The 24,077-nt window shown below is 36.2% G+C and overlaps 1 protein-coding gene across 1 annotated transcript in view; it reads right to left on the bottom strand.

Annotated features, from left to right (window-relative positions):
• Positions 1-309: 309 nt before the first annotated feature.
• heca (hdc homolog, cell cycle regulator) overlaps positions 310-24,077 on the bottom strand; it is a 94,625-nt gene continuing 70,857 nt past the window's right edge. Inside the window, 9 exon segments of the mRNA XM_034970853.2 lie at positions 310-9,947; positions 9,950-10,025; positions 10,027-10,068; positions 10,070-10,090; positions 10,536-10,558; positions 10,561-10,651; positions 10,653-10,725; positions 13,693-13,723; positions 13,726-13,879. Of these exon segments, the coding sequence (XP_034826744.2) occupies positions 9,919-9,947; positions 9,950-10,025; positions 10,027-10,068; positions 10,070-10,090; positions 10,536-10,558; positions 10,561-10,651; positions 10,653-10,725; positions 13,693-13,723; positions 13,726-13,879 (540 nt within the window). The 3' untranslated portion in view covers positions 310-9,918.

Genomic DNA, 24,077 nt, shown 5'->3' with positions numbered 1-24,077 from the left:
CGCGGTTTAGGTTATACCTAGTTTTAGGATCCGCGGTAGATTCAACTCGCGACGCGAGTTGTCTGACCAAACTTTTATTCAGAGGTGAAATTGAATGTAAATCTTAGGTACTTTTAAGATTAATTATTATCCAAGGCTATTTACGCACTGCATCCGATCCGAATCCAAGGATTCTTGATCAGAAGTACTGTACTGCAGTTGGTATGAGAGGTTGCGCACACTAGATTAGTATTTGAGATCGGATGCAGTGCGTAAAAATCCTAAAGAATTCTAAGGGTGAGGTAAGGGTTGTCAAGTAAAACAATTGTATATTTTTAAATTTTTTATTTTATTTTTATAAATGTTTTTATTGTATTTATCGTAGGTATAGTGAATTTGAAATATATTTCAATGCTAATTAGCTTTCCAATTAGGTAATGTGTAGTAGGCGATTACGTACAACAAAATACAATGGTAAGTAAAACTAAAAACAAAGTACAGTACGCGGCCGAAAGTAATGTACATGGACCTTTATAAGGAGATAGCAGATTAGAGTAGAGCACTGTCTCGGTCGTTTCGACCGACAAAACGTCATACACGTATGAGTGACAGAGACAACGCTCTACAAAGCCGAACTGTCATTCTAAAGGCCGGTGTACATTACTTTCGGGCGCGTACTGTAATAATGAAACTCTGAGCATAACTTTACATAAGAAGTTCAAAAAAAGCTTAAAAATAACCAGTGTGTGAATACAGTAGAAATTAGTGAAGATAATGAATGAATAACTAAGTATTGGGTTATTAATTGTGCATTAACTAAAGTAGGTAAATTAAAATTAATCTAACATCAAACTAAATTAAGAGCTGCTAAACATAAACATAATTAATATTCGTACTTTATAGTTGCCGTTACGACACAATACTTGTATCTACGGAAATAATGTTAAGGATTCATTTGAACTATGTTATCTACGAAATGATCTTTGCGCGCGAGTGGCGACTGCAGTCTACAACTGACGTGAGAACCATAAGGGCTCTTACTAATAAAATTTACATAATGCTGATACATGACAAAAATGTTTACCTATATACCTACTGGTTGTACCCAGAACGCTAGCAAAAATAAAGACAGGTGATAGTACTGATGATTACTGATCATTGCCTGATTACTGATATGATAACAAAAAAAAATATATAGAAAAATATCGTATATTTTCTAAAAGTTCACGATATATTGCAAAAAAAAACACGTTAGAGCGCAACGAACGTTGCGTAAGTAGGCCATTCGGAGTCATTGGCACCGATTCTAAGCACAACCTAATTTTAGAGTATTCGCACCCTCTTCTTACTATTGTAATATGAAAAGGACAGAAGCAGTTTGATATTTCTAAATTTAATTTTTAGATGGTAAAACCCGTGATTTTAGCACGCAATCACAAACTACATACAGAATGAGGCAAATGGTGGTTGGTATTGTATTGTGTTTACTGTTTAGATAGTATAACAATAACGCCAAGTTTTTGCTATCGTTCTGGTTATACCCTGTATACCATGTAGATATAGTATGTAAGCAGGATGAAGTTTTTTATCAGTAAGGGCTCTTCTCTACGTTGCGCCGTGCCACAGGCAAAGACAAACGAACCGAACAGACTCGTAAATAAAGCCTTCCATCCACGCGACAAGACGAGGCAAACTCTCTCTAAAAAAATTTCCAGTCAATAACAGTCAAACAAAATTGGACTAAACAACAAGGAATTTGTACTTTGGGAGATGTGATATCATAGAGAATCGACTAGGTCCTCATCAAATGAATATTAAATACTTAATGAACATTGTATCAATAATATATAATATAAGCAATATAAAACGTAACATAATCGGAAACACTAGACAATAATATAATTCTGCTAAATAACTGAAGTGTTTCAGGTTCACCGCCAGAGATATAGTGTGGCAATTTGAACTCGTTGACACCACTGATTAGACGAACGATTCATTCGTAAGCCGATGAAGTCGACTAGAAACGGCTTCAATTAAATCTGAGGTCAGTTCAGCCCACTACAGCACTGGCGACGAGGAATTGTCTAACAATATATTATTAATCGAATTAAAACTTCGCTAAATTTTGTACCAAAAACGTATCTAGCGTTGTATTAAAATGATATGCTTGCGAACAGCGACACTTTGGTAAAGATCACAAATGCAGGAATGCTGCCCGCTCCGTAAACAAAATCAATGAAAATCGCACATTCCACTCTCTGATACCCACTACACATTCTGCTATTGATCACGTCGGCCGCTCGTTCGGTAGTTCTGCGTTATCGATATCATATTAATAATAAATGTCACAACATCAAGCCGGTATAAAAATCACTAAGCCTACTAAAACTACTACCTGCGAAAACTCTTTTAAAGAGTAAACTTACATACTAATTTCGTAAAGTAACACATAGCTAGCCGCTCGAGGTGGCTCGAGCAGGCGCAATTCAGGATTCGTATAAAATATAACATGTTTTTTGCCTCCTTAGTTTTATTACAATTTTCTGAAACAACCTTAAACACTACATCATGCTTTACCAACATTACAAAATAGACAATACAACGCTCACGATCGTTATAAATCGATAGCTTTCTCCATATTTCGATTGTTATACCAAGTGGAACATGTTTTGTTTCCTTATCTTATATAGTAGATATCTTAAATGCGCCATCATTTAGGGCCGAAACACACAATACAACTTTAGTATCGGCAATTGGCGATTTGATCACATTTGATAGTAATAATAATTAGCATCGGATGCTTTGATAGTAGCGACTGCTCGTTTCACGTTGCATAATTCGAATGCCTGCGCCATCCAGTAGCAGCGGTTTAGTGAGGCTCTGGCATTGTCATTTCGATACTGTGTTCAAAGTTCAAACGTATCGCTAACAACTCGAAAGTCGTCATAATGCAATGCAGCATCGATGCAGTCGCCAAATCGCTGACCACTGATGCTGAAACTATCGTGTACTTTGGCCTTTATACGCATTTCGCACCAATTCCACATGCATTGACTGCGAATTTACAAAAATATACGACATATTGTATCCAATCATTTAAAAATAATATATTTTTATGGTAATACTTATATAATATATATCATATAGATAATATTTTTAAACGTTTCTTATCCGTTATCTCAAGCACTTATCGTTTACACTTATAATTAGTCAATTGGCGTTTCTCTGAGCTTCTCATTCCAACGTTCTCACTTTTCGAGCCGTATTCCAGAAAAATTGTAAGTAAACAAGGGATCGTTATAGTAAAATACATAATATATGACACGACCACACCCAATATTAATAGTAATTATATGTAGATAACCAATATACCTACAGTACAAATAAAGGAAACATTTTATAACATGAGTAAGATTATTCATTCACCCATACATACATTGCTTAACGCGAAATAATATTATACCCAATATGAAGTAAGGTGTTTTAAGTCTTGTCGGGGAATTAATTCCAAATATATATTTATGTCACGATATTGCGAACTTAAATATGTATGTGTATGTAACTATTCGCTGTAATAGATTTATTAGATAGTTTAAATTTTAAATCGCAATAAAATAACCTTGAAAGCATCGGACACGAAACGCACATTAGGTGAAGATACCCTAGCCTAGACATAAATGACCTTATCACCGACAGTCTCGTATCAAGAAGCAATCTCAATGTTCCCCAGTCCTAGACCGTGATCTCCTTAAAGCTGTAGACATATTGTTGTATCACTGTGTTGTAGTGTGTCGCAACGCAATCTGGCAAGACCATTGACCAATTGGTGCGTGTTAGTGCGCTGTCACTTTATCTAAAACGAAAAGTAGTATAATCTGAACACGAGGCGTACGATTGCGCATTATACAAAATCATATCTCAAGCGAGCTGTGTATTAATCTTTAGTCCTGCGCAAACCGCTGTTGTGACTTCAGGTTAGACCACTTATTTTGCGCGCACCATATGACTCCGAACGCCTTCAATCGCATTGCGACAAATGACAACACAACACAGTAATGTGTCAGCAGCTTAAGACTGGTCAAGACAGCTTCTTAATGGACCATCGGATGGTCTTACACAATACCTATTATCGCTGTGATACACGTACGAGACGAGGCCCGTTTTGTCTTATAAAATTACTACATCTACGATTTCAGTAAAAAAACGTACATTACTTGATGTTTAATTTACGAATTTATACACATTAATAGAAAAAACTTTACCACTAAATTACTCGTTACCGTTTACGAAAGTACAAAAGTATTTCTCATTACAAATTATGACACTCATACCCTGATGCACCCCGCGCATTATGTATTTAACGTTAGTCTAATTGCCACGCAATTACTTAATTATTATCTTTAACCAATTCGTAAGATTATCACCAATTTAATCGTAATTACCACAATTTTTTTCTTTCTCAAATTTTCATTATTAAAGACTGTATCGCAAGCTTGGTTAAGTTTTTTCAAACCGAGGGGTTCATTGTCTTAGAGCAAATGCGCACTGAAATAAAATTATATGGAATTCGGCAGTACCAATATAACGAGACCATTTACACTACAATATAATTCTTGAACGTCTAAAAGTTGTTTAAAGTGCTATTTATCATCTACTGTCTCTATTGATCAAATTTTTAGTATTGCTATGCAGTCTTTAGTGTTTGTGTGCACTTGCTCTAAGTAAATACACTCCCGAATAGAATTTTTTCGAATAATGCTGTTAATATCACTTTTCACATTCTCATCGCATTTGTTAGTTTGAGATACAAACTCTTTAATTACTACAAACGTGTTAATGGTATTAAAATGATTCAATCACTCAAATTGATAAATGCGATGGAGTGCGACGTTGCCTAACTACAAAAAGTTAATACAAAAGGTTAATACATACTACTACTAGTGTAGAAAACATCGAGTATCAAAATATAATTAACACGTTGATTTGAATCTTTCACTAACCAATAACAGCCGTATACTAGTAATCAGCCAATGCGTTTGAAAATTTTGAGCTTCAATTAATTACGGACGCCGGATTATCAATGGTGCCGTTGTATTTCTGGCATTTCAGGGGTTTACTGTAATATTTAGAAAAATATAGGTACATCGTATTTGTATTAATATGTTGAGAATACACCTGAAAATATTTTGTTAACTATTTAACCAATGAAGCATGGTTTATTTGTTATACAAAATCCCAACGTTAAATTTAGCGTGAAATTTGATTTACAATACTTTACTGTTTAATTTTTCTTTGTTTTCTAACCATTAAATAGCTTAATTAATTATAACTAGCCCTTTTTAGTCTTAGCATGCGCGACCTAAGTCTTCCTACCTATCACATTTTGGGACTGTATATGTTTTTGGAAAAGACAAAAGTTCCTTACATTTTAATGAATTTATGCCAATAACGTATAGCTAAATTTAAATGTTGTGGGGCAGGGTAGATCAAAGAGTGCAATAAGTTAATATAGTACCTAATGATAGTGAATTCACCAAAAAAAAGTTAATGATACTTTGAAATAACTATGCACAAATAGTGCCTATGACCAGAATGTACACCATTTTATAACAAAACTCGCTTGCCGCGAGAATATTAGCAATAAGTAGATGAAAACAAAGTGATGACTTATATTAAATGACCACGATCACTCATCCCATTCACACTTTATCGTTAAAGAAAAGACCTATGATCCTAAATGAGAACTACCGTTGAAATAAGGTTAGACTAATCTAGGTTGGAAAGCAAGAGACCTAGTCCAGCACGTATTATGCCGATGGTTACCTACTACGGTGAGCTCCTACTATGAACTATACTAATAGCATTCGATAAAATACAAGTCCAAATAAATATACAAGGGAACTAATACGAGATATAGTTTTATAATAAGTAACAATTTTCGCTCCTAATTTACCAACGTAAAACAAGATACAAGATTTCTTTAAAACCAAGATAACGGCTAGCCACTTGTTTAGCAGAAACAATTGCGCTTTAGGATTTACAGGCAACTATTTCGTAAACATTATCTAGATCACTGTTACTTTTAGTTTAATATGTATTTGATTTATTTTATAAAATTTGCAAAAGTAACAAATTGTTTCTTTGTACTTTTAAGCAATTCACTAAATTACACCACACTAAATTCAACATGAAGAAATTTCAATGTAGGTGTCTAAATAAATTGTTATTAATTACAAAAATTTAACAAATATGTGCAAATAAACTAAGAAGTTGGCAACGTTCGTGTAATTACATTTATTAAAACTGAACAAATAACTAAGTGACTAAAATATGAATAATTAAAACATACTACGATTATGTATCTGTCGTATAAGAGAGTAGGAATAAGTCAAAACTATTTATAAACGTGCCTCCCACCTAAATCTACACAACCTTAAGTTTCATATCAGATTGGTATCCTCTTCACTACTTCAAGGAGCTTCGGTAAATATCTTGAGAGTAAAATATGGAGTAAAGACGATGGAAGAGTAGTTTAATGAAATACTGAATTTTAAAAATAGTTCGACCTAGGAAAACTCTTAACAATATTAAAGATAAAGTTACCAATAGTAAGTACTTAAATGTACATAATAGTTCAAGTTAAAAGGTTAAATAAGTTATATACTTAGTATTAGTACTATAAAAGGGGGTAAATCATTAATTTTATTTTGAAAAATAGAAATAACAGAGGAAGATTATTATATTATTGATTGGTAAGCAACTATTAAGATTCGCTTTCCTTTGTTTTGTACTGTGCAACTGAAAGTACTACTTGTATTTCAAGTAAACCCTTCATACATAATTTATAAAGGCTAGTTTTGAAACCGTATTCTTTATTTAGGAGCCTTTTGATGAATATATAAAATTTCTATTTAATTCTAGAGAGGTAATGTTACTCTTTATAAAATATTAAAAAGATCCTTATTATTTCGGAGGACTTTGATAAACTCGTAAAACTGGATATTCAAATTTCCAATATATCGTATTTACTTTGAATTTGTACCGGAGATGGGGAAATGACTTGATGCTTCGCGTCATTATATTCCATTCATATACATCTACTTAGATGGCTCTGTATTGACTATTAAACAATATGTTTCTATAAATTTGTGTCGCTTTACTAAATATCTCAAGTGTAATGTCACTTCACTTTTTCATTTGTACATGGCCACCATCAGATGATCTGGTTCTTTTTTTAATATTTTCCTAAATATACCAACAACAGCTCGTTATTTTTAATTATTTTTTCAAATATTTTTATTGGTTACATAATATACATTTATATAAATGTACATTAAACTTTTAAATATAATTCTATATTCGAACGAGCAAACTTCGATAAAATTAAAATTGATTAACATATGAGATGACATTACACTTGCGCGAGATCGTTTTAAAATAATTAGGGATCTTTGATATTGTTGACATAATGTACTATCGATTTATGGCTAAACTAGAAATATTCATTAATATATCTCAATAAACACTTTGTAAGCATCTGCATGTAGAAAAACGGTATTATTTACAATACTATACTGTGCTATCATAGTTTTCGATATAATATTCTCAATCTTACAGTAACTTTTAAGCGAGAGAATACAAAATTTTAAAGGTTTAGAGAGGTATTAATATACGTACAACCATACTCGACGAACTGGCGACTAGAATCCCACATATTTTTATATAAAAAATATTTTAAAATAAAACAAATTTAAAATATTTTTGAAACTAATGTAACAGCAATGTCTAATCGAACTTCTAATGATAATTAAAAAAAACTTTTTCCAAAAATAAATGTCGATGGACTAGGTAATAGTAAGCCAGTTCGTCGCCACTCAAACCATGCCAGATGACAGGGATGACGACTGATGATGTGCAGTGATGCGGATGATGGCGTGATGACATGCGCGTGATAGGTGATGATATAAGTCTCTACGAACTACGCAACATGTATGAAAAAACGTATTCAGTCCAATATGAACAACGGTTCCAAAACAAAGTCGCCCCCATTTTGAAACCTAGCGATTAGTTTAGTAAAAGGTAAATGGCAGTTTTAATTTTTTTAGAATAATGCAAAAATTTTTACCTATAAAATTGTCAAGTCTTCATAGAATTATTGCCTACATGTGAACCTGTGCGTCCACGGATATTACGATACCCCTATTCTCTTAGCAGCTCGTCCACAGGTTTGCATCGAGTCCCATTCCCAAGAAGCGTTCTCTCTTTGCCTAAAATACCATAGTTGGAAAAGACGCGCTCGCAAACCTGTGGACAAGCAGCTCAATCAAGCCAGTGTAAGCGCCTACCGATCCGCAACCACTCAGTTCTTCACTATTTTCTAAACACGCACTAGGTCTAGAATTTTTATCACTTGTAATCACTTGCGAGTAGTAAGTATCAAATGTATCAAAAACTTACCTAAAACGTTAACGTTAAACATTAATGAGTAAATGTGCATCACTTATACGCTTACTAAATGTTGAAGCGCTATCCTTACAAATAAATAGACATTCATGATAATTATAAGAAAACCCTTAACCTAAAGTATAGACGTAGCCGAGACCTTTATGATAATAACAAAAAAATATCATAAATAAATTGCGTTCAGTGATAAGCGGGACATTTATCTTATAAAATAATTTCTGTTCCAAATATTTGAGGTTCTTTCATTTGATATGGCACGATTCCAAAGTTATATTCAATATAAAATTAATTTTCATATACGACTCCGCTGATCACTGAATATAATCATAATTTCAGTGGGAAACAAAACAGGTCGATACGTAACCTTACGATAAATGTTATACATAATATTGACACGCTAATCATATTATTGGTGACACAGCAATTCTACAATTAAATTCCTCTACCATAATTAGTGAAAATATTTGTATGTTAGTAAATGAAATGATATCAAAGGAAATAACCTAAGATGGCATCTGTAACCCCTCACAGTCCACAGATATCGTGCGCCATTTGGTGGGAGAGAAGAAAAATCGACATAAACCTACGAAAATATTGTATAACACTTAAGGTTAAGTTTAAAAGTTTAAAATTTTGCTAAAATAAAACATAACTAATAAAACTAAATTGAACTAAACAACACACCACTCGAACACCCTATTAGATAGGGCTACCGTATCAGTATCACTGTAAGGTAATAATAATTAAAAAAAAACTTCTCTTGGTCTCCTTCAGAAGGAAAATTCCCGGTTTAAGGTTGAAACGAAAATTTATAAAAAAATGCAATTTCTGGTGTCACTATGCATACCTCTAATATTAATTATTATTTTTGATAAACTCAACATCTAGCTATTTTAATCAACAAAGTGCAGAATAAAATTAAATAAAATCAATAGTACGATCTAAACGATACATAAAATTATTTTCACTAATACCAACTTAATTTTAACAAAAAAATATTCCTAACGCCTCAAAGGAGTACACACAAGAGTTCGTTATCGTCGCACAAGTTCTCGAGCAGGGTTACGCCGATTTGGTTCAGATAGTCGATGAAGTCGTTGGAGAAGAGCTGGGAGATTCGACGGCTCGGCGAGCGGCGCGCGCCTCGGGGCGCCGCACGTGCTCGGAGGGCGGCGGCCTCTCTGCGGGCTTCGATCGCAGCGCGGACAGGTACCGCTCCGCGAGCGATTCTCCGAAGCTCATAGCGAGGGTCTCCGGACTCAGGCCGAGCAGAGATAGCGATTCCGTTATACTGGTCAAAGTAGGGGTGAGGAGTTTGGCGGGCTCATCGTTCGCGGTCGGTTCCGGGCGCGCGGGACGCCATGCTCGTATTGACGACTGGGCGCAACGCTGGCGGGGAGCCGTCGCGAAGGCGACGGCGGCGCGAGTCCCCACGAATCAGGGGGGTGCCGGGAGAGGGCCCCGGCACCGCCGTTTTTATGGCCACTGCTGGAAAAGCGGGAAACCCGTTTCGTGAAGCAGTAGGTGAGCGGCTTGACGAAGTGCGTGTCGACGACGCGGCAGTGCGGGCACGTGACCGGGTTGCGAGTAGTCCGAGTAGTTGAGCCGCTGGTGCGGGTGGACGAGCCGGCTTGTAGCAGTTGTTACACTGTAGACAAAACAACACCTGTAAGTGGTTTCAACACGGATTTCAGCTAACTTAAAAACCATTTTTTTATTTAATCTATATAAATAAAACACACACAAAATGTTTCTACCGTTTGGTCTGTTATAGACTTTAAAACCATCCGGCCGATGTAACCTAACCGGTTTCATTAAAAAGGCAATAATGCGAAGATGGTTTAAGAGGGTTTTCATAGGTTTGTTTTTGGCGTAGTAGCACTCGCCAGGTATCCGCTAGTCAGCTATCTATACTAATATCTAATATAAGAGGTAAGTTTGTAAGATTATTGTGGAGGGAAATCTCTGGAATTAAAGAACCGATTTTGAATTTTTTTCACCAATAGAAAGCTACATTATTTCTGAGTAATATAGGGCTATATTTTTTTTTTAAATAAGATATCCCTACGAAAATTGTATTAAGTTATACTGACCTTCAACCTCTCACCGCAACAGGCGTAGCCATGAAGAGTTCATAGGAGTACATGGTGCCAAGAACAAGAGATGCGCCGTCCCATTTCTGTCCGCAGAAGCGGCAACGGATCGTACGGTTCCGGGTCGCATCGCTCACGGCCATCCATGCAAACGCACGTCAGATATTGGGTGCGACCTTCCACCTTTCACCTGTGTAGAACAAGACAATGGGTTAGGGTACTTGTTTCCACCGCCACCGATTAGCGAGAAACGAGTTGAGCTAAAAACTAGAAACGAGTTAGCGAGTAACGAGAAACGAATGTGTACTTGGGATACTTAATTAGTTAGTTGCTGGGCTAGGACATGATTTCTAGTAAGATTATTTTAATCAACGCTTTTCAGTATTAAATGATAATATCTAATACGAACCGCAAACACCTTGTTTGTAAAGGTTTATTGGTATATTTAAAAAAAAATATGCTAGTTTGCTCTAGTATTAGTTTTTTTTTGACATTTTGCACGATAAATCCAAAACTATTAAAATAAAATAACAGTTTTAGAATGTACAGGTAAAGGTCCTTTCATATGATACCCCACTCGGTATAGTACTTTGTTCAAACCCCCAATTTTCCTTCCTTTTTTAATTGAGCTAAAATAACTTTTAATTTTTTTATTCGAATGAATGTTGACCACTATTATATATAACTATTTCAAATTTCATATCGATAGCTTTAATAGAATACTCAAAATAATCGACTGTGTCAGACGGACGGAGAAAGTAGCACCAAAAGGCTTCCATTTTACCATTTTGGTACGGAACCCTAAATGAATGGAACCTATATATTAAACTTTTTTTTGACGAATATAAGTCATGTTAAACGACTAATATTCCCCTTTCCTCTCCACTAAGCGTCAAGCTTGTGCTAGGAGTAGGTACGACAATTATAGTGCAACGGGCGGGGTTTGAACCGTCGGACCTTTTTCGGGTATTCAGTCCACTCCTTTTACCCGTTGAGACTTGAGGCTCTTGTACTTGAGTGGTCAAGAAAAGTCCGCCTTATCTAAATATTAAAAGGAAATGGGACTGACTGGACTGACTGAATCTATCAACGCACAGCTCAAACTACTGGACGAATCGGGCTGAAACTTGGCATGCAGATAGCTATTATGGCGTAAGCATCCGCTAAGAAAGGATTTTTGAAAATTCAACCCCCAATGGGGAGAAATAGGGGTTTGAAATTTGTGTAGTCCACGTGGACAAAGTCGCGAGCATAAGCTAGTTTATTCAATAGTTAATGTATCACTTTATAAAAGAAGACAGATTTACAAGTAGGTACTACAAATGTACTACCTCGTGTAATTGCAAGAGGATGGGAATTGTAATTCTAACATCAAACAAACACCTAAGTACCCCCGAGCTCACATTCGTGTCGTAATTCAGTGAATAAACAACGCCAGTCGAGAAGTTGGTAGCGAGTTAGAAGAGTCCTGTATTTTGTAGACTTTAAACTAACTTTTCCAGATCTTATTTAAGTTGCGAGTTGCGACAGAATCCAGTTCCTTGCTTACACTTGGAAGTAAATATCGTCTTTCTTACAAGATAAAATGTAAATTGGCCTTGGAAAGTAGTTTCGATATATGTAATGTGTCGCTACTAGGCATCTTTACTGAGACTGACTTAATCAGTACCCTTATTATAAATGTGAAGTGTGTTGGTTGTTAGTTTGTACTCAATCACGTCGCAACGGTGCAACGGATTGATTTTTGCATGGGTATAGAAAAGGACCTGGCGAGTGACATAGGCTACTTTTTATCCCGGAAAATCAAAGAGTTCCCACGGATTTTTGAAAAACCTAATTCCACGTGGACGATGTCGCGGGCATCAGCTAGTAGCTACATAATATATCTAGTCTAGTGGTCAAAGGCACTCTGAGTCCAATACCCAGAGAGACGCAAGGTTAGAATTCGGCCGGGTTCGTAATAATTGATTTGTAAGTATGCAACGCATCGGCGGTTCCCCGCCTGCTCGTTATCTCTATTAAAAAAAAAAGAATGTACCTATTAAAAATTATTATTATTCAGAAGTTTCCTACAAGTATAGGAACACAGTAAAAATATAAATGATAGTTAAAATACCTGTTCTAATCCCAACAACACGATGTTTTTCGTAAATCAATATTGCATGTATTGCTAATGCTTAATAATTCATAACTGGCCGACTAGCGACTCCTACCCACTTAATGCACTTATTACTTTATTTCTACAGGAAATCTGGGCGAAGATTTATGGACAGCAATCAGAAAACTAAATTCACATTAAGTAAACCTATCTAATAAATTTAAATACGAGCTTTGCTAAAGACCACATTTGATAGAGTAGCCCATTGTTTGTCGTAATTGTCTCATAACAACTTAAATAGAATTGAGTTAAACTGTTGCAACAGTCACTATAAATACCTCAATAGCTCAATGGTTACGGGAACCGCCCGGACATCTAAATGATAGCTATTAGCTAGTCTATATCTATATTATATAACTAGCTGAACCGCCCCGGTTGCGCTCGGGTGGAGTTTAGAAAATTGAGGGGGAGGTTGAATTAAATTTTTCTCTCCGTAAGAACCATCCTCGTACTTCAAGGAATATTATAAAAAAACAATTAGCGAAATCGGTTCAGCGGTTCTCGAGATTTGCGATGACCAACACATTTGGTGATTCATTTTTATACTAGTATTATAGATAGAAGATGTATAAAAGGAAAAGCTGACCGATTGATCTGTCAACGCACAGCTCAAAATATTGGACGGATCGGGCTGATGCAGGTAGCTATTATGACGTAGACGTATCCGGTAAGAAAGGATTTTTGAAAATTCAACCACTTAGGGGGTAAAATAGGGGTTTGAAATTTGTGTAGTGCAGGCGGAAGAAGTCGCGAGCATAAGCTAGTAATATATAAAAGGAAAGCTTTGAACAAAATACTAAGGCATAACACGTCCTTAACAATGCATTATTCAGGCTATTACTTTACAGTTGGCATTTCTGTACTTCCTTCTTTTTGTTCTAGAGATAGTTCCTGTTCAATGGTTGGCGGCCCAGCTGACAAAACTGCTATCTCTTTCTAAAGGTCGATGTACAATATTTCCTGCCGGTGCTGTAAAGGTGTTAGGAACGTATATTTTACCTCACGGCGCTGCTCGTGTGCTGCCGAGGCTGAGGAAGAAGGTTCCATCCACAAGCGGATATCGGTCGAAGACGTGCAGGGTCTCCTTGCATAGAGCGCAGGATACGCGAGGTTTGTGTTGGCCCGCGAGCGTGGAGAGGATGAACAGCCGCGTGTCATCGTTGCCGTGGTTACCCTCGTCCTCTATCTAGAACAACAATGTTAGAAATAAGGCAAACAGGTCAAACTGATAGACGAATAACATCACAAAGATAATTACTTCAGACAGGCTTAATCTCATACAATAAAAAACCGGCCAAGTTGCGAGTAAGGCTCGCGCAAACGAGGTTCCGTACTACAGTCGTACTTTTTCGACATTTGCACGATAATTCAAAAAACTATGATGAATAAAAATAAATAAAATCTGTTTTAGAATGTACAGGTGAAGACCTTTCATATGATACCCCCCCACTTGCTATAGTATCTTTCTTCGAAAATTGAAATACTAATTATTAGTTCATGAACACAATTTAAGTTTTTTGTGTGTGATGTAACCACAATTCACGGTTTTCAGTTTTTTGTTCCCCTAATGTCTGCTATAAAGATCTACCTACCTGCCAAATTCATGATTCTAGGTCAGCGGGAAGTAACCCTGTAGGTTTCTTGACCAGACAGACAGACAGACAACAAAGTGATCCTATAAGGGTTCCGTTGGTTCCTTTCGAGTACAGGAACCCTAAAATGGCCTTCATCTCATACCCAGATTGCGATCTCGGACCTGTCGCGGACTATAGTAATAGTTAGGTATACATTTATACAAGTAATCCAGAGGTAACAACGTCATCATGTACTTTTTAACCGAGCCAGACATTTTGCTTTTACTATATTAACTATAGAAAATAACGCGAGGGTCGCTTGTGGCTTCTTGGAAAACCGCGTTTACGATTTCAATATTTTATAACCCCACATTTACATATTACGATTAATGCATCCACCCAAGACACTTACCACAGCTACTCCCTTCGTAATAATCCAAGTAAACGACTGCATAAAGTCGAATAATGAAAGGCTGAAAGGCAATTATGCTGATCGGAGTCGAAGTCAAACAAAGGCTCACGGGCGCCGCAGAGATCGATTTTGAGAACAATTCGTTCACGTACGAGCAATTTGTGAAGGCGAATAATACTGAAAGTTTAACGAGTTACTGCTGCGTTCGTGGAACTTAATTAAACATATTATGAACTGTCAAAGCGTCATACATATTCCCCCTTTACATGAGAAAGCATTAGAAGGTATTTAGCCATGTCCTTTATCTTTATTCACATACAAGTAAGAATTTGACTACGATCATTGACGTGATGATGTAGTCTAAGATAGAAGCGGTCAATTTTATAAAATGACCAGCAAAGCGGTAGCTAGTTAGCTAGCTACCATGGCTTGCCACAAGACCAGACCAGAAGAAAATTTAGAAATAATAAAATTCCAAATTGCCTCTGTCGGGAGTCTACCCTAGGATCTCTGACGGCTCACCATTTCGCCAGAGAGGTCGTCAACTTATTGTTTATAGAACAGGCCCAGAGTAGGTATCGATAGGCCCCGAGTATAGATTTGTCATATCGATCACTCGTTAATATTTATAGGAAACGTAAATCACATAGACAATCGGTAAGTAACAGAGCGCATACCAGCATGCTTGATGTTAACATTCCTATTATTCTATTATTAGAATGACGTCGTGACACCAGGAACACATAAAACGTCTCGGCGAGAGCGTTGACCTACGCAAACAAACACAGTAGGTATGATTTGCAATATAGGATAGTGCAGTTTGCCAAGAGACGAGGCGGGGCAAGCCATCCGGCATTGCAAACGTAAACGCGATGCCTAGACTGAAGACTCAAACAATGCACCTAATTTTCAGCACGATTACAATTTGACGATTAACGAAGTGATATAACACCGCGTCCATTTGCAAATTGCAATCATCACGAGTAATGTCTACAAATTCGCAAATGATAAATAACTGGTCAAACAGAACCATCTGCGAGAGACGTGTGTGATTTATTCGACCCCCCTGAGTACCTGCTAATATAACGTGCGTTCGCATATTATTATGATTAATAGCGACTGTATATTCTATAGATATAATTAAACTGGCCACTGAAATGGACATACCTATACAAGTTCGCTGGAAGACGTGTGCCATACAAAATGACTTAAATTAAAAATGATACTTTATGTCAAATGATCCGCATGTAGCAAAGTGTGATGTCTCATCACTAACATTTAGTTCCGAGTACGCTCATTGCTGCTATCAGCGCTAAAATGGCGAAAATCAAGCTGCTTTTGAAGCATAACAGTTTAGCAATTGCAGGTCCAGTGTTTAATATTCATAGAGGTCAGTGAAACTGGCTAATTTATGGTAAATTAGAAATGATGATAACTATTAAATCCAACAGAATATATACGTATGTATGATAAAGAAAGCTTGTTTATTGTTTGCCATTGAAAATCGCAAAATAATCCTGGTTCAATCAATCATTTGATAAGTTATACATGGCCATTCATGCCAATCAGTTGGGATCTAACCTTTTAAAGGAATGCAACCATCAAAATGATAATCTCCTTACGCTGGGTAGTTTATTGACAGCACAATATTGAAAAGAAAACGGTTCCTCCCATTCAGGTCAGAGCGTGGTACGTTGAATCCTACCATTATATCATCCTCTAGACTTGAGCCGGTAATGAGGTCTATCACCATTGATCAGATCGTTATCTTCATCAAGATCTGCTGTCTATCGTTGCAGCTATATTTATAACTGAATACAATAACTCAACGACCACTATTGGAGTTCTGCCATCTAGAGTAGTCAATAGCCATAGTTCTGAATGAATAGCCAATTGACATCGAAAGCATTCCACTCATTGTTTACTTTATCTTTTCACCTTTTTATATTTTAGGCTGAGATCTAGAGCCTTGTACTTTGACTTAGCTCAGACTTAATGAGTCTAGTTGTTTTAATTACGTCGTAAGTCTGAGCAAAGTCTAAGTACGCTCTGTAGATTTGATCATTAAAAAGACACCGCATAGGGCGATAGATTCTATCAGAATAGGCTGCCGTATTTATCAGAAGGATGATTTTTGTTTTTGTTTTTATGGCTTTGCGCTAAAGTGAGAGTATTTATAAAGATAACTAAATGTGGACTAAAGAAAGAGCCTGCAAATGACTGAAGTAAATTAAAGGATAGTAAAGTTGTCGCCTAAGGACTAATGAGTGGCAATTAAATTGTAAGTGTCGCGTTAGTGAGGTTGCAGGTCGCGGGCGACGAACCCGCTGCAACGAAGCGTTCCGAACTCGTGCAATTTACTACGTAGGTACTAACTCCAACTGCAAGATTGATGAGCACTCTAAGCAGACAGTTTATTCACTCAATCCGATCACGATTTCTGTCTGTTGCAAGTCGCTGTTTAAAAGCGGAATGAAAATTAATTTAGCACTAACATCGTTAAATATTTTTAGTAATATAAACTTATTTATACTTAAGTGAAAATTCTTTGGTCTACAAGCCCGTGTACTGAAATGAAGAAGGACACAAGAGTTTAGGGAGTTCGGAGTTAAAAGAAGCTGTATCTGACCATCTGCAATAGTTTACTTGACTAAGCCAAGGCTTATAGCTGTTGAAGAGCTTTGATGATGGTGGAATCATATTCATACGTTTAAAGAATTTGATTTTAAGAGTTATTTCTGCCAGAAAAACATTGTTTTTCAGGAACAAGCCCAGAGCTTCTCCGTTTAAGAGAACTCATCATCTCAACCCATTGTTGGTCAACTATTTACCACCCTCTCAGAATGAGAAGGGTTACGGCCACAGACCATCTTGTCAAGTGCGGATTGGCAGACTTCACCGACATTCAGAACTATTCCGTTGATACTTCCGTTTATCAATGTGAATTGACTCAATCATCAAACTTTAATTAAAGCGGCACAAGCACAAGAAAGCCCGTCATGAAGAGGTTCTCAAAATACGGTACAAAACATTCAAATAGCACCCTATCCTTCAATTTAATCGCGGCTTTCATTTGTTTCGTTGTTAAAACAAACAACAAAATCGTCAAGTGGCCGTTCTAAAGAGGAAACGAGAGGAACAAAGCACGCTTCCAGCTTCGTTAGTAGTCGACGTGCCGCAAAACGAACGTATACACATTAAAACTTCGTAAATTGCAGGTGATGTAATTATACGGATGCACGTAGAGACACTACAGATTCGGTAGTAGGGTTTTTTCGAGTTTAATGCAATTAGAAACAGTCATTGATGTGCGCAGGGTGTCAAAACTTTAAACGACTGTTCGATGAATACACAAAGAGAATAACTATCAATTTTATAAATGTCAGTGTGTTTGTTTGTTGGTTTATCCTTCATTCATATCGCAACGGATTGGCGTAACTTTATGCATGGATATACATAGTTAAAGACCTGGAGATTGACATAGGTAGGCTTCATTATATCCCGGAAAAGCAAAGAGTTCCTACGGGATTTTTAAACCTAAATCCACGCGGACGAAGTCGCGGGTATCAAATCTAGTTTAATATACATATTTTCTCCAACTCTTTTTCTCTTCTCACAGATCACTGAAACTCTAAAGACTCTCTCAGAAATTGTAGAATTAGTTCAAACGAACTTTTTTTTCATAACCTATTTTCAAAATGGTGTAGAATAAGTAGACCCGGTTATAGATTAAATACATATTTCACTGTTAGTAAATGGTTATCAAAAATTACTTTTTATAAAAAAGTCTTATTGAAACAGTATTTAATTGCTTTATGTAAAAAAGCACTTTATACTATCGTATCAATTTATGTGTAGAACGTGTCGAGACCACCCGCGACTTCATAGCGTAGCAAAGTGCTACGATTACCTACTACATCAATATACTTCGACTTTAGGAAAAGACTTTGTTACACAGACTCATACTAAAATGATTAAAAAATATACGGAGGTCTGGGTGACTACAATAAAACTGCTCAGACCTAAGGGTGGCTTATTTTTAATTAGGGAAATGAAACTTTTCCTATTATATCCAACCGTCGTCGGCACTCGGTTCAGTGAGCAGTGTACAAATAAAATTAATTTCATAAAACGAAAAATGTAAAACGGAAACGAGGAGACTGATGTACAACAAATTATAAACGTTACCAGAGATATAAAGGTCTGTCTGTTTAATGAAAATTCCTTAACTAGCTTAGCTAGAATGTGAGCTCATTCTTATGCCAATCCTATTCTACACAATGTAAGGAAACCTAAAATAAATAAATTAGGATACTATTTATAGTTTATAAATTATTTGAGCTTCTTAAACGCAGGTCAAGATTTAATCGAATTCAATAACACAGAACCATTATGGAAACCTAAAAACAGTTGCAGACGATTTCTATTGAACGATGAAAAAATTTGGCTCTTAAACATAATAGAGAAAGAGCCAGCGTATGCTAGACCTTCCTTATTTTATAAAAAGCTGAAACTCTGCGTATTATCCCTAACACTGGGAGGAACTTTTCTTTGGGAAATAACAGGTAAAAAATCTTACGCCAAAGTGAAAAATCTAATTTTTTCATATTTTCTTTGGAGTTGTATAAGAAATCATATCATGCATTGCCAGACACTTACCCCAGTATTCACAATTATTACTATGAGGTCTCACAGTGTGCTTGAACGCACAGTGTGTGTTTCCACCAATCAGATTATTTTGTCACGTCAATTTTTGATAAACTGATTGGTGGAATTTAGCGTTCGAGCACACTGTGCGATTTCATAGTAATGATTGTGAATACGGGTGTTAGTGTCGTGGGAACTCCCGCCAGACACCCTTAAACGTTAATAATGATTTATTAAACTTTAAGGTTCAACAAAGTACGTTCCTCCTCGTGTTATGTACAATATGCAAAGAAACTTTCAGCTTTTATAAAATAAGGAAGGTCTGGCACGCGCTGCCTCGTAGGCCATAACAATATTTTCAGTAGGGCTGATAATTTTTGTTATTATGCCTATAACTTTAAATATTTCCAATTACGGGATGTGACAAAATAAAACTTACTTATTTGACAGAAGATATAATTTATTTAATAAAATCTGTTTCTATATTTATGCGAAGGAAAAAATGAACGTGATTTTTAGGGTTCCGTACCTCAAAAGGAAAAACGGAACCCTTATAGGATCACTTTGTTGTCTGTCTGTCTGTCAAGAAACCTACAGGGTACTTCCCGTTGACCTAGAATCATGAAATTTGGCAGGTAGGTAGCTCTTATAGCTGACATTTGGAGAAAAATCTAAAAAACCGTGAATTTAGGGTTAGATCACACAAAAAAAAAATTGTGGTCATGAACTAATAATTAGTATTTTCAACTTTCGAAGTGAGATAACTATATCAAGTGGGGTATCATATGAAAGGTCTTCATCTGTACATTCTAAAACAGATTTTTATTTATTTTTATGCATCATAGTTTTTGAATTATCGTGCAAAATGTCGAAAAAATACGACTGTAGTACGGAACCCTCATTACGCAAGCCTGACTCGCACTTGGCCGGTTTTTCACCGTTCACCGTGATTTATTTTGTATGGAATTTCTATTTCCTATGGACCTGAGACATTTTCGCCAAGCAAAACAATAGCCTGTCTCTAGCAGATATATGTATGCTATCTTTCAGCTAATTTCAATCAAGATCTGCTCAGCAATTTAGCCATGAAATTTTAACATTTCGCCAAACAAACATGTTTTAGGAGTATAATATTTATTCGCTACATAGAGATGAAGCTGTAATAGCCTAGTGATTAGGACGTCCGCCTTCTAATCGGAGCTCGGGGGTTCGATCCCGGGCACGCACCTTTAACTTTTCGGAGTTATGTGCGTAGCAAATATCACTTGCTTTAACGGTGAAGGAAGGTTCTCCATAATGTTCTCAAAGGTGTGTGAAGTCTACCAATCCGCACATGGCCTGCGTGGTAGACTATGGCCAAAACCCTTTTCACACTGAGAGGAGACCCGTGCTCTGTAGTGAGCCGGTGATGGGTTGATCATGGTGATGATGACATAGAGATGTTTTTTTTGTGGAATTCATTTTTTTTATATTGTACCAACCCGGGCGATAATTTTTATTATTATATTTTGTATACATATTTCATTCACATATTTATAACCCTGACGCCACCCTCACAAACAATATGTCTGCCAGCGGATGGTATTTACGGTGCTCAATACATTTATTTTGATGCAAGCGTTACGTTTTGCTGTGAATGTTTGCCATTGTCTGAAAGCTTTACTGTGATGTTTTACCTACTCTTTGTATCGAAGAGTGCATTTTAAGATAATGAATTGTTTTTCTAATGCATAAAACACACAGTAAACTACAAAATACGAAAACTTAGTAGGCATTTAACAAAAGACGTAAAATGAATTGCAGTACTAATGAAGGATTAGTGAAAAATAACAACAGCCTCAAATCTGAAAAACTATATAATATTATAACTATATCGATTGACAACAATTTAAAATCGAGCGACTTCCACTCACCCTTGCATAAATAAATAATTATTATCAAAAAGGTTGAGCAAATAATACTGAATAACTATAAAAAGCTTAATGACTTGATAACAAATAGACAAAGTATATGTATGTACAGAAACCGGCATAAGTCGAGAGCACAAATTTTATAGGTTTTATTTAAATGTTTATCTCAATTCCAAGTAATAAAATATTTTTATTCAAGTATACTACACCATATTTACTTTAAATTAAAATAAATATTTAAATAAGACCCATAAAGTTTGTTTATACTCACGACCCGTGGTAGTACCTACATCTCTTACATATTTATCGAAAATACGAAAATATGGAATGAGAAATTTAAAATTTTATACCTCCAGCATTTGAGAGCATATTTCCTTATAAAATCCCTGTGAATTCGCAAATTTCTTATCTCAAAAATGTGGATGAAGGTTGCGCGAGAATTTCACGTGTCGCATTCAAGTTATTTTCTCGCGTGAATTAGTCTCACGTTCTGAAGATTCCATATTCCGAGAAATAGGACGCGCGACGCAAATTCCCCAATATTGTCAAGATGTGAATGTGTTTTAATATGTGAAAACACTGTTAAAACATTCTTCAGGTGCTATTTTCATCATCATCATCACTAACCCAGAATGAGAAGTCTGACCATAGTCTAGACCAAAAAAAGTTAAGTCCACCACGGATGCTAAATGCGGATTGGCACACTGCCGCGGGATTGATAGGTGGTATTTTAAATAACGTAAGTTTTTTAATGCAACCCAGAGTAGGTAAACGACATAGATCAACCAGTCACAAAGTCTATGAGCGGAGTACATTGCTCGGATCACTATGGGCGTTGGGGACTGGGGCACAAGGTGCTGGGATGGCGACCCCTGCTGAATACCTACCGCAGTGAGTGTCGATTGCAGACGTCCCTACTAGATTAATTATTTAATTAACCTGGACAGACGACATTTTAGTCATTATGATCACAAAGACTGAAGTGTGGAAATTCCTTCAAGAGACCTATGTCACGCTCATGCCTAGGAATGTGCATTCATTGGTTGAGACGATTTTTACTAAAATATAATATTTGTTTACCGCAACACTACATTAAAAAAAGTTAAATTGTATGCTTTGATGGAATTTTACGAGAATCAGGTTGCGGAACGGAAGTCAGAAATATGATTTATTATATCTACCTAATATAAAAATAAATTAGTTATCCGAATTTTTATTACGTTATAATGTCTTAAGTAATTAGCTTCTCTTAATTTTTTACGATTTTTTTCCGTCGACTTTCAGTGTAATAGGTAGGTAGGTACCTATACCTGCCTACTGTTAAACTAAAAAAACTAAACTACTACTCTATACAAAATTCTAAATTTTATCTAAGTCACAGAATGTGCCTAATTCCGCTGCACTGTACACAATCTCTAAACTAAATTAAAATGGCACGTCTAAATCTATTGCTATCACTTTCATAATGTTGCTTGCGGAAAAGGATAACACTAGATTTTTTATTTTTTTTAATTCAGTTTAGTTTAGAGATTGTGTACAAGAGAATCGGCCCCATTATATACTTCTGATACAAAAAGAAAAATATCAAATCAAAACAATAATAATATAGCGGGCTATTCGTTGTAATAGAATCTAATTGTAATAACTATAGGTAGTGCTCACTTGAATAATAAAACTATTGAAGTATGTTAAGACTGAAGATTGTCTCATTTAAACCTGTTCTGTACGAATGCTGATGAGATTTTGATGAGATCGCTCCTTACAAACACTATCGTCGAGCAAGGACAGAACGATATTTTTATTAACGCCTCTTGTTGAAACAATCGCTTCGTTACACCAATGAAATGAATGTAGCGTCTCCAAAGAAACGGAATGCTTTTTGATCAATGGCTGATGTTCGAACTTTATGGTTCACTCTGATTCACGGTATGATAGAAGTCGGTTAAAAATTGTAAAAGTACTGAGAGCCGGTAGTACTAGGACTGCACAAGAAGGAGGATAGTTTGAAGATAGGAGTTGTTTGATAAAAATAATTTTATCTCTTCTTCTCTGCTCTGGTATAACGAAAAAAATTTTTTTTTGACATTTCGAAAGTGTTTATATTATTATGAACTTCGTAAACACCTGATCCTATAAAATAATATGGTTTTTGACATTGACAGCCTAATAGAAGTGCAAGCTAGACCGTGGAGGGTAGGTAGGAGGTACGCGAGATTAGTTTTTAATTAAAATATTAAACAAAAGTAACTTAGATTTTACTACACACGTATATTTATGACCGCGATTTCATTGGATTTAGGCTTTCTAAAAATCGACGAACAAGTTTTACCTACATTTTATACATAGTACATACACGTTGATATTATCGACAGATTTTTAATCAATCACAAACCAGGAGTGATCAAAAATATGATCAGTTTTTTTGTGGCTCGACGACGCCTTTTCTAGATCTAGTCGAAGTAAAATAAAGCTCAAAGATATTTGAATTATTTGTTTCCCAGACGTACACATACTTGGTAACATGAAAAACTACTTATCTTTAACTACGTTTTATTGTTAGCCGTATTGTTGTGTCAGTTACAGCCATTAGTAGGTAGAAGGTACGTCTATAGTCCGCGACGGGTTGAGATGGCAATCAGTTTATGAGGCGGGGGGACGCCCCGCACACCGGCACGTCCGCGTCACCCGCGCTCGTCCACACCGGGTTAGCGCGGGGGCTGTGCGGGGCGTTGCCTCCCCGATTGCCATTTCAACTTACTTAGTTCGGTGCGAAGTGCGAACCACTACACACCACACGGTACGTTTACATATTATTTACTAGACATTGATTCCTCCTACATC

Source organism: Maniola hyperantus, chromosome 8 (genome assembly GCF_902806685.2).
Source record: "Maniola hyperantus chromosome 8, iAphHyp1.2, whole genome shotgun sequence".
Classification (NCBI taxonomy): domain Eukaryota; kingdom Metazoa; phylum Arthropoda; class Insecta; order Lepidoptera; family Nymphalidae; genus Maniola; species Maniola hyperantus.
Note: the sequence above shows the minus strand (reverse complement) of the source record. Positions and strands in the feature narration are given on the sequence as shown.